Source organism: Rissa tridactyla, chromosome 20, assembly GCF_028500815.1.
Source record: "Rissa tridactyla isolate bRisTri1 chromosome 20, bRisTri1.patW.cur.20221130, whole genome shotgun sequence".
Taxonomy (NCBI): Eukaryota; Metazoa; Chordata; class Aves; order Charadriiformes; family Laridae; genus Rissa; species Rissa tridactyla.
Window position 1 is genome coordinate 5,770,006 of NC_071485.1, and position 11,941 is coordinate 5,781,946.

At 69.6% G+C, this 11,941-nt stretch overlaps 1 protein-coding gene across 1 annotated transcript; it reads left to right on the forward strand.

Moving 5' to 3' along the window:
* Positions 1–735: 735 nt before the first annotated feature.
* On the forward strand, positions 736–11,941 carry SORBS3 (sorbin and SH3 domain containing 3). The gene is given in 22 exon segments (XM_054225021.1): positions 736–1,087; positions 1,089–1,242; positions 1,245–1,381; positions 2,865–3,014; positions 3,123–3,228; positions 3,344–3,567; positions 3,667–3,730; positions 3,807–3,936; positions 4,028–4,121; positions 4,209–4,250; positions 4,349–4,435; positions 6,866–6,921; positions 8,726–8,756; positions 8,758–8,851; positions 8,947–9,026; positions 9,118–9,164; positions 9,336–9,450; positions 9,555–9,680; positions 10,615–11,055; positions 11,141–11,220; positions 11,300–11,406; positions 11,495–11,941. Coding segments are annotated over 22 exon segments (2,460 nt in total). The 5' UTR covers positions 736–1,054; the 3' UTR covers positions 11,557–11,941.

Consider the following 11,941-nt stretch of genomic DNA (forward strand, 5'->3'; position numbering starts at 1 on the left):
GGGGAGCCGACATCCCCCTGGGGTGGGCAGCGGCGGAGTGGGGTGGCCGGGACCCCGCAGCCCACGGGAGGGCATTGCCATGGGGAGCTGTGACCTCCAGAGATGTCACTCGGAGGGCTGGAGGGGACTGTCGCCCCCCTGGCTGGCAGGGATGGGGTCTCGCAGGGTTTAACCCCTTCCCTGTTGTCCCCAGCCCTGCTGTCCCCTCTGCCCTTGTGTCCCCGAGTTTCCCCGGCTCCTGTCCCCAACCTGTTTCCTCCCTGCGGTGTCCCCGGTTTGCACGGGAGGAGCCGCCCCGTCCCGGCGCCTGTTGGGACGAGGAGCCGTGTCCTCCGGCGCTATGACAGCAGGGAGCCTGCTCCCGTCCCCTTTGTCCCCTGGGTGCAGCATCGTGACGACGACGGCGCCGTCAACCCCGTTGTCCCCATCAACCCCGTCGTCCCCATCAATGGGTGGCTCGGTGGGGACCGAGGGGTGGGTGGCGGGCGGTGGTTGGCAGCAAAGCCGCCGTCCTCCCGTGGGGACGGAGCTCACGCGGGAGCGCGTGGGACAGAGGAAGGGCTGGGGCTGCCCCGTTTTGGGGCTGTCAGCAGTTTTGGGGGAACAACGAGCAGGAAGGGACCCGGAGCGGAGGCCGGCACCCGGAGTGCTGACGGAGGGGATGAGGTGGGTTAACGGGGCACCCTCAGGGAGGGGTTAAATGGGGGTCCCCAACGCCCAGACCCCTGGGGGACACAGGGGACGAAGTGTCACCCGTGGAAAAGCAGGTGGCAAAAGGGATGGGGGCTTTGCTTGCTTCGCTTTCACTACGTCCCCCCAGCTCCAGGGCTCGGGGGGCTGTGGGAGCGTGGAGCCCCGCTCCCCGTTTCATCTCCCCCCAAAAAATCCCCCCTCCAAGCTCCCGGCTCCATGCCGGCGGGGGGCCGGCGAGGCCGGGCTTGGCCCCGTTTCGTAAGCGGGGGGCCGGGAAGGCGCGCGCGGGGCGTGGGATGAGTTCAGCCTCTTGGCTCCTCTCCCTGGATCCCGGCCCTGGAAATGTCACTGGAAACTCTGAATGGGCCGGCCCCGCTCCAGAGCGGGGAGCGCTTGGTGGGGGGGGACATGAGCGCACCCCAGGGGGGCAGGCGGGTCCCCACCGCCGGGGAGGACGGTGCCTGCTGACCCCCACCCCTGCACCCCGGGGGATGCTGTCGGGGGGGTTTTGGCCGCCGGCCGCCCAGGACGCGTTGAGGCCCCCGCTCGCCTTCCCCCGGCAAAGTTTGCGCCGGGCGTTTTTCTTCCCCGCTGCTCCCGGCTCCATCCCGCTCCTCGCGGGGGCTCCCCGAGCCCCCGGCCACCCCCTGGACCCAGCGCTTGGCCCCCGGCCGGCATCGCCCAGGAGGTAAGAGCTGGCCCGGGGTTGGGGGTGGGGGGGGGTGGCCGGCAAGGTGGGGGTGACCCACGGGGTCCTGCCCCCCAGGGCCAGGCTTTGGGGGACAAACCGCGGGAGCGGGATGGGGCCCATTCCCACGGTGGCACGGCACCGTGCTGGGGACGGGGTGGCAGTGGGCAGGGGTGCCCTGGGGGGGGCTGAGCCGTGGGGGGGGGTGGGAGCCTGCACCCCACTTTCTGTGCCCCGGGGCGAGTCGTTCCCGGGGCCTCAGTTTCCCCACGGGACTAATAACCATTAATTACAGCCCTGCTGGCTGCAGACCGGTGGGAGGGAGGAGCCGGGGGGGTCCCCAGGGCACGCAGGGCACCGTGCTGGGCTAGCAGCCCCCCGGCTGCCCTCTTTGAGGAGGGGTCTGCGCCGTGCTGGGGTCCCCCACGGCATCCGCGACTGAGATGGGGATGGAGATGCCGGGGGACCAGCAAGGACACGGGTGTCCCCCGAAAGTTCCCGGGGCTGCCTTCGCCACCCCTCCCTCCCCGCTCCGGAGCCATCCATCCCGTGCCGATGCAGCCCCCCGTCTCCCCGCCACGGTGTCGGGAGCCGTTACGGGGGTCCCGTCCCCCCCCTCAAGTTGCCCCCCGCCCTGCGCCGTGGCCCCGGGGTGAGTCATGGCGGGGTGGTGCCGCGTTCCCGATGCCTCTCCGCTCCCTCCTCTCCCTCCTCTCCCTCTCCCTTCCCTGTTTGCGCTGCAGGGCGGGGAAATAACTTCTGCCTCTCGGTCTTCCTGGGCCCTGGCAGCTCTCCCGGCGCTGGCACTGCCCCACGCCGCCGCCGCCATGTGCCCGGGCGCCGCCTGCATCCCGCCATGCCACGCCGGGATGCCGGAATGATGGGCGGGTGGCTCGGCCATCACCCTGCCTCGCTCCGGGGTGTTTTCTTCCCCAAAATCCCAGGGGGTGACGGATCCCGCTCCGGGGTGTTTTCTCCCCCAAAATCCCAGGGGGTGGCGGATCCCGCTACGGAGTGTTTTCTCCCCAAAAAATTCCAGGGGGTGATGGGTCCCTCTTCAGAGTGTTTTCTCCCCAATAATCCCAGGGAGTGATGGATCCTGCTCCGGGGTGTTTTCTCCCCCAGAATCCCCGAGGATGGTGGATCCGTCTATGCAGGGAAGGGGGGCCGGGTGGTCTGGGGCTGGGGCCACATGGAGAACTCATGGAGGAGTCGTTCCAGGGCTGTTTCTGGCCAGGAAAAGCCGCTTCCCCCCGCACCGCGCTGCTCCCTGAGCTGGGGAGGGTGCTACCGCGGTTGTCACCCCGCCACGGTGTCCCCTGCGCCTGTGAATGACCCCGGAGGTGGGGATGGGATGGGGCTCCCCCGGAGCCCCCCAACCCTCCGGCAAAGCCCGGTGAGACGAAGCCACCGGAGGGGAGCACCCAGGAGATGGAGGGGAGGGAAAGGGACCCGCCGTGAGCGCAGTCGCTTTCCCCCGCAGGGCACGGGCAGCCCCGGGGCACCGTCCCGGCCCCCCCTGGCCATGGCGGGCCGGCTCCTGCCCCCCGACGCCGGCCGGGCCCTGGGCACGGAGGATGTCCCCCCATTCCACCCACCGCTGTGGGTGCCCCTGCAGCGCACAGTGAGGCGGGTGAGTGTGGCCGGGGTCTGCTGCATGCCCAGGGGGGGCGTTGAGGGAGCCATTCCGCCTCCATGCCTTTGCCACCCCCCCGGCGCCAGCCCCCTCCTTGTGCCGCAGGTGCCCGTCATCCGCCACCGCGGCTCCAACACGCTGAATTTCGACTTCCACGACGCGGAGAGCCCTGGCGCGGCCGAGCGCGGGCGGGCAGCCCCCAGGAGCTCAGGTACCCGCCCCGAGCATCCCTTGAGGGGGGCATCCCCGGGGGGGCATCCCCATGGGCTTCCCCGAGTGATGCTGGGCAGAGGGCAGAGGCTCACCGTCGTCCTCCTCGTCCCCAGTGAACGCGTGGTACCAGACGTGGCCGGCCAAGGAGGCGAAGGCACCCAGCACCCCGGCACCCGCCGGCCCCATGCTGGGCCCCGGGGCCACCCACGCGGGTCCCCGGCCACCGGGCTGGTCGGCCACCTGGACCAAGGACAGCAAGCGGCGGGAGAGGCGCTGGGTGAAGTACGACGGCATCGGGCCGGTGGACGAGACAGGGATGCCCATCGCCTCCCGCTCGGTGAGCTGGGGGGGCACGGGGCTGGGGTTTCCCCCCCAACACCACCACCATCACCATCGCCATCATCACCCCCCTCATGGCCCCGCCATGTCCCCGCAGAGCGTTGACCGGCCTCGCGACTGGTACCGCAGCATGTTCCGGCAGATCCACCGCAAGCTGCCGGGTGAGTCCCGGTGCCGCGGCACGGCATGGCACGGGGTGGCACCGGCACGCGCTCACCTCCTCCTGCGTCCCCGCAGAGCCGGACTGGGACAACCATCGCCCACCCACGGCCCCCTCGCCCACCGCGGTGCCTCCGTCCCCCCCAGAGCTGCAGAGGAAAGGGCTGGCACCGGCTGTGCCCCCCAGTTTGCCCAACGGGCTGGACTGGTGAGTGTGGCAGCGGGGGGTGGCCCCGTCCCCGTGGGGTGCCCGCAGAGCGGGGGGCTGCTGGGGCTGAGCTCCTCCCGGCTCCCCACAGGTCCAGCTGGGGCGACGCCGGGGCCACGGCGGAGCCCGGCAGCATTTTTGACTACGAACCGGGCAAATCCTCGGTGCTGGAGCAGCCGCGGCAGGTAGGCACCCCCCGGGTACCCGCGCAGCCCTGGCACGGAGGGGTGCTGGGGGGCGCACACCTAAACTGTCCCCCTGCCCTTTTCCAGCCCCCGGCAGCGGTGCCGCCGGCGTGGGCTCAGCCCATCGAGGTAAGCTGCCGATGGGGGGCCGGGGGTGGCAGCGGGGGTCCCGGTGCCCCTGCCGCTGGGATGAAGGGCGATGGCCCGTCCTCATCCTGCCCGTGTAGGTGCTGCTGGAGCAGGAGCTGGAGCAGCTCAGCGAGGAGCTGGACAAGGACATGAGGGCCATGGAGACGCGCCAACACCCCTGCCAGGTACCCGCACCCTGCCCGGGACCCCCACACCATGGCTGGGACCCCACACCCTGCCCGGCACCCCTGCACCATGCCAGGCACCCCGCACTGTGGCAGGGACCCCGCACCCTACCCAGGACCCCGCACCCTGCCAGGGACCCCCACACCATGCCAGGGACCCCCGCACCCTGCTAGGGACCCCTGCACCCTACCCAGGACCCCACACCCTGCCCGGGAGCCCCGCACCCTGCCTGGGACCCCCACACTTTGCCAGCGACCCCCGCACCCTACCCAGGACCCCGCACCCTGCCCGGGACCCCCACACCCTGCCCGGGACCCCTGCACCATGCCAGGGACACCCGCACCCTGCCACGGACCCCCACACTGTGCCAGGGCCCCCTGCACCCTACCCAGGACCCTGCACCCTGCCCGGGACCCCTGCACCATGCCCAGAACCCGCACCATGCCAGGGACCCCCGCACTGTGCCAGGGACCCCCACACCATGCCAGGGCCCCCTGCACCCTACCCAGGACGCCACACCCTGCCCGGGACCCCTGCACTGTGCTCAGGACCTGCACCCTGCCAGGGACCCCGCACCCTGCCAGGGACCCTCACACTTTGCCAGGGACCCCCGCACCCTACCCAGGACCCCGCACCCTGCCAGGGACCCCCACACCATGCCCAGAACCCGCACCCTGGCAGGGACCCCCACACTGTGCCAGGGACCCCCACACCATGCCAGGGCCCCCTGCACCCTACCCAGGACGCCACACCCTGCCCGGGACCCCCGCACCCTGCCAGGGACCCCCACACTTTGCCAGGGACCCCCGCACCCTACCCAGGACTCCGCACCCTGCCCAGGACCCCTGCACCATGCCCAGAACCTGCACCCTGGCAGGGACCCCCGCACCCTGGCAGGGACCCCCGTACTGTGCCAGGGACCCCCGCACCATGCCAGGGACCCCTGCACCCTGCCAGGGACCCCCACACTGTGCCAGGGCCCCCTGCACCCTACCCAGGACGCCACACCCTGCCCGGGACCCCTGCACCCTGCCAGGGACCCCCACACCCTGCCCGGGACCCGCAGCCTGCCCGCCTCTGCCAGCCTCAGGAGGGGGGTGTCTCCTGCCGCCCCTCGTCCCTCCCTGGGCTGGGGGGCACTGAAGGGACGTACGGGGCTGATGGCGTGTGCATCCAGCTGTGCAAGGCTTGAATGTGAGCGTGGCAGGATGCGTGCACAGCTGGATGCGGGCAGGGTTGGGTATGCGTACATCTGGGTGCGTGCACAGCTCGGTGCAGGCAGGGCTGGGCACACGCACGGCTGGCTATGTGCACATCTGGATGCAGGCATGGTCGGGTACACCGACATCTGGATGCATGCACACCTGGGTGCGTGCACAGCTGGAGGCAGGTGGGGTTGGGTGGTTGGGTACATACACTTTTGGATGCGTGCACAGCTGGGTGCAGGTAGGGTCGGGCACATGCACATCTGGATGCAGGCAGGGTTGGCACACGCACGGATGGATGCGTGCACATCTGGGTGCCGGCAGGGTCGGGCACATGCACAGCTGGATGCAGGCAGGGCTGGGCACACATGTAGCTGGGTGCGTGCACATCTGGGTGCCGGCAGGGTCGGGCACACGCATCTGGATGCGTGCACATCTGGGTGCCGGCAGGGTCGGGCACATGCACAGCTGGATGCAGGCAGGGCTGGGCACACGTGTAGCTGTGTGCGTGCACATCTGGGTGCCGGCAGGGTTGGGCACACGCATCTGGATGCGTGCACATCTGGGTGCTGGCAGGGTCGGGCACACGCACAGCTGGATGCAGGCAGGGCTGGGCACACGTGTAGCTGGGTACGTGCACATCTGGATGCAGGCAGGGCTGGGCACACGTGTAGCTGGGTACGTGCACATCTGGATGCAGGCAGGGCTGGGCACACGTGTAGCTGGGTACGTGCACATCTGGGTGCCGGCAGGGTTGGGCACAGGTGCGGCTGTGTACGTGCACATCTGGGTACTGGCAGGGCTGGGTATGCACACATCTGTGTGTGCACACAGCCGGATGCAGGCAGGCTTGGGCACACGCACAGCTGGATGCGTGCGTATCCGGGTCTGTGCACATCTGGGTGCAGCCAGGGTTGCGTAGGCGCACGGCTGGATGCAGGCAGGGTTGGGCGCGCACACGCGGCTGGCTGCGTGCACATCTGGACGCACCGGAGGCACGCACGGCCGGCCGGTGGCGCTTGGCCACGGCCCGTGGCTTGGCTGTGACCGTGACCGTGACCATGGCCATGGCCGTGGGACTCTAGGACCCTGTCTCGCCGTGCCGTCCGTCCATCCGGCGGTTATTGGCTCGGTGCTGGACTCCCTGGCTTCCCGCGGAGGAGACTCAGCCTCTCGGATGATTAATTTTTCTCTCCCACCCCCTTCCCCGTTCCTCTCCGGCAGAACTCGGCGCCTGCTCCCACCTCTCCTTCCCCTGCTCCGGCCTCCCCGGCGCCTCGGTGAGTAAAACCCCCTGCTCCCCGCAGCCTGAACCCCCGCAAAAATCCCACTTTCTCCATCCCCCTTCACGGTGGAGAATCCCCCCCACCGTGATTCGCATCCCAAATCCCCCCACCCACCCCGCAACCCGCAACACGCCGTGGGAGGGATCGTCCCTCCTGAGTCCCGGCTCTGGCGGTGGGGTGGAGATCCCTGTGGACCCCCACGGAGCGCCCCCCACCCCACCCCACCCCCGCCATGGCATTTTCCCCACCACACCCCCGCCATGGGTGGGGGACCCGGCGCCGGGATGGCTGCCCAGTGGGTGGGACGGGGACAAACCGGGGGCTGACCCTTGCCCCCGCGTCCAGCCCCGTGCGGGGACGCCGTGTCCCGGGTCCGGGACACGGCGTCCCCGCACGGGGCTGGACGCGGGGGCAAGGGTCAGCTCCCCGTTCCCACCATGTCCCTGCCGTCACTCACACGCCGAGGGGACACCCCTACCGCTGGGTGCCCCCCGAGGGTGGCGTGGGCACCCCGAAAGCATCCCCCTACCCTTTGCCCTGCCCCGGCGGCGCGAGAAAAATAAACAAACAAGTGCTCGACTTTTCGTAGGACCTACCCTAACATCCCCCCCACACACACCCTGGCCCCAAGGGGTGTGCGTGGGGCCTGGACCCCCTTTTTCTGGGCTGGGGGCGGCCGGAGAGGGGAGGGTGGAGGGGTGAATTGGGGCTCTTGAAGCACCCCCCGGGAGTGGATTATCCATTAGCCAGGCGGCCCTTCCCGGCGCTCGCCTTCTCCCTGCTTCCTGCTCCGCGGCGGCAGGGACGTGCCGTTGGCAACGCCGGCAAACTTTGGACTCGTCCCGCCTGGCTGCCACCGTGACGGGACCCCGGGGAGGGGTGTGTGGGGGGGGACGGGACTCTGCGGCCGGGGGGGACCCCGACATCCCAGTCCCAGGGGACCCGAGGTGCTGGGAGCTCTGCAGATGGGGGACCCCAGTGTCCCGGTCCTATGAGACCTGGGGTCCTGGGGCCTCTGCAGCCGGGGGACACCGGCATCCTAGAGCCATGGGACCCGGGGTCCTGGGGGCTCTGCAGCCGGGAGACCCTCCATCTTGGTCCCAGGGGACGCAGGATCCTGGGGGCTCTGCGGATGGGGGACCTCAGCATCCTTGTTCCAGGGGGCACAGGGTCCTGGGGGCTCTGTGGCCAGGGGATCCCAGTGTCCCAGTCCCGGGGGACCCAGGGTCCTGGGGGATCCGCAGCCAGGGGACCCCCGATCCTGATCCCAGGGATCTGGGCTCCTGGGGGCTTTGTGGCCAGGGGACCCTGGTGTCCCGGTCCCAGGCGACCAGGGGTCCTGGGAGGATCTGTAACCAGGGGACCCCAACACCCTGGTCCCTGGCGTGCTGGGGGCTCTGCAGCTGGGGGACCCCCCATCCTAGCCCCAGGGGAGGCAGGATCCTGGGGGCTCTGCATCCGGGGGACCCCGACATCCCGGTCCCAGGGGACCCAGGGTCCAGGGGGCTCTGCAGCCGGGGGGTCCCAGTGTCGTGGTCCCAGGGGACACAGGGTCCTGGGGGCTCTGCGGATGGGGGACCCCAGCATCCTTGTTCCAGGGGGCCCGGGGTGCTGGGGGCTCTGCAGTTGGGGACCCCGGCATCCTTGTTCCAGGGGTCTGGGGGGCTCTGCGGACGGGGGACCCCGGCATCCCAGTCCCAGGGGATGTGGGGTCCTGGTGACGGGGAGGGCGGGGGGGCTCTGCAGTGGGGCTGGATGTGGGGCTCAGCCCTGCCCTGAGCCGCTCTCACCCCCCCAGGAGCCCCCTGTCACCCCGCCGGCTGCGGAGCCCCCCCCAGCACCCACCGTCTGCCTGCCAGCCCCAGCATGGAGCGGGGTGGCCTGGGGCTGGCCAGCGAGCGGAGCCGTGCAGCCCCCGGCAGAGGTGAGCACCACCCCCCACCCCGAGTTGTGCCGTGGGGCACCCCATACACCCCAGCCCCACCGCCCGGTGACACCCCCCCACCCTGCTCTTTGCAGACACCCTCAGGCCGGGGACCCTCCCCAGCCTGTCGGACATGGGGGACCCCGCGGAGGTCGTCAGGAGGGAGGAGAAGAAGGTGAGGCCGCGACGGTCCCATCCCATATGGGACCGGAGATGGCGGGGATGGAGGGTGTCCCCCCCCGGTAACCGCTCCTCTCCCTCCCCAGATGAAAGCCGCTCGCCTCAAGTTTGATTTCCAAGCCGAGTCACCCAAGTAAGTGACAGCGCTGCCGGGGGTCCCCGCCGTGCCCCCGCGGTCCCCCGGAGTGGCGATGGGGACCGGAGGAGCCCCGGGATGCGGGGTGGCCGTGCCGGCCGGGCTGGGGAGGGGTGGGTGTCCCCCGGGGGTGTCCCGAGGGGTGTCCCTGAGCGCTGCCGCCCGCAGGGAGCTGACGCTGCAGAAGGGGGACATCGTCTACATCCACAAGGAGGTGGACAGGAACTGGCTGGAGGGCGAGCACCACGGCCGCGTGGGCATCTTCCCCTCCAACTACGTGGAGGTGAGGCCGGGGGGATGGAGAAGGGGGCGACTGGTTTTGGAGACACACCCCCCCCCCCCCCACTCCCGGTGCTGACTGTCACCCATGTCACCCCTCCACCCCAGATCCTGCCCCCCACGGAGGTGCCCAAGCCCATCAAGGCGCCCACCATCCAGGTGCTGGAGTACGGCGAGGCCCTGGGGCTCTACAACTTCCGAGGGGAGCTGCCCGTCGAGCTCTCCTTCCGCAAGGTACCACCGTGCCGTGCCGTGCCGTGCCGTGCTGTGCCGTGCCGTGCCATGCCTTGCCATGCTGTGCTATGCCTTGTCATGTCATACCATACCATGCCATGGCATGCCATGGCGTACCACGCCGTGCTGTGCCATACTGTGCCATGCCATGACATACCATGCCATGCAATGCTGTGCCATGTCATGCTATGCCATGCCAAGCCATACCGTGCCATGCCATGACATACCATGCCGTGTCATGCCATGATAACCTTGCCGTGCCGCGCCGTGCCATGCAATGTCATACCATGCCATGTCATGCTATGCCATACCATGCGATATCGTGGCATACTGTGCCATGCCGTGCCATGACATACTTTGCCATGGCATACAATGACATGCTGTGCTGTTCCATGCCGTGCAATGCAGTGCCATGCTGTGCCATGTCATGCCATACCATGCCATGCCATGACATATCGTGCCATGTTATGCAATGATATACCTTGGCATGATGTGCCCTGCCATGCCATGCCATGCCGTGCAATGCTGTGCCATGCCATGGCTATGCTATGCCATGCTGTGCCATGTCATGCCATGACACACCGTGCCGTGCCATGCCATGACATACCTTGGCATGCCATACCATGCCATGCCGTGCCATGTCATGTAACGCTGTGCCATGCCATGCCATACCACGCCGTGTCATGCCATGATATACCTTGCTGTGATGTGCCATGCCATGCTGTGCCATGCTATGCCATGCTGTACCATGTCATTCTGTGCCATACCATGCCATGCTATGCTATGACACGCCATGCCGTGCCGTGCAACGCCATGCCGTGCCATGCTATGACGTACCTTGCCATGATATACCATGCTGTGCCGTGCCATACCATGCTGTGCCGTGCCGTGCCGCGCCACGCCATGCTAACCCCTCCTCTCGTCCCCTCCGCAGGGCGAGCGGGTCTGCCTGGTGCGGCGGGTGGACGAGAACTGGTACGAGGGGCGCATCTCCGGCACCAGCCGTCAGGGCATCTTCCCCGCCACCTACGTGCAGGTGCTGAAGGAGCCGCGGGTGAAAACCACGGCCGAGGACTTCCCGCCCTCGCCCGCCCCCGCCAGCCCCCGGCCCCCCGCCGGCTCCCCGGCCCCCCAGCGCTCGCCCGCTCCCCGCGGCTCCCCGCTTTCCACCGGCTCCCCCCGACCGGTGGAGCGGGGTCCCAGTGAGGCCGGTGGGTGCCCGTCCTCACCCCGCCACCTTGGCTTTGCCTTCCCCCCCTCCCCAAAACTGCCCCGTGCCGGCGCCCCGAGCCCCTCGCCAGCCCCCGCCGGCCCCCCGCACCCTGCGGCCGCCCATCCCCAGGAGCCCTGGCATCCAACATGGCCCCCCGAGCAGGTAAGAGACCCCCTTGGCATCCCCCAGCCCCACTGGGGATGTGGGGCCGCCCCATAATGCTGTTCCCATCCTCTCCCCACTGCAGCACGCAGCCCCGGGGACACCCACCGGCACCCGCCCCGAGCCCGCCCCGTCCTACAACGTCTCCGAAATCCGGTGGACCCCGTAAGTAGGGCCGGGAGTGACACGGTGTCCCCACGGGGGGGACGGGGTGGCGGGCACTGGCCACGCTGTGTCTCGGCAGGTACCGGGCGTTATACCAGTATCGGCCCCAAAACGCCGACGAGCTGGAGCTGCTGGAGGGCGACCGGGTGGACGTCATGCAGCAGTGCGACGACGGCTGGTTCGTGGGTGCGTGGCCACCGGGGTGGGGACGGGGACAGCCAGGATGCCACCGCGGCCCCTCACTCCCTCTCTTTGCCTTCCCCCCCACCCCAAGGTGTCTCCAGGAGGACGCAGAAATTCGGCACTTTCCCCGGCAATTACGTGGCGCCGGTGTGACCCAACGGCGTGAAGAGGAACCCGGCGGGCGCTGTGGGGCTGGGGGGGCCCCACTGTCCCGCCTCGGCCACCCTGCGCCCCCGCTGCCTCCCCTCCGTGTCCCCCCACGGGGATGAAGTGCCTCCAGCTCCCTCCCGCCCCTATGGGGCTGCCTCTAACAGGGATCAATCCCCCTCCCCGGCATGGGGGGTTCTCCCCCAACCCAGTGCCTTAATCCACCCCCTCGCCGCTGCCTGGTGCCTTATTGCCCACCGTCCCGGTGGCCGTACCCCCCCCCCGTCCTCTCTGGCCACTGCCGGGGGGGACCTGGCCGGTGACGGCTGTGACCCGAGATGCCAGTGCGGGGCCGCGCCACGCGCTTCTCGTCCATCATTAAAGCTCAGCT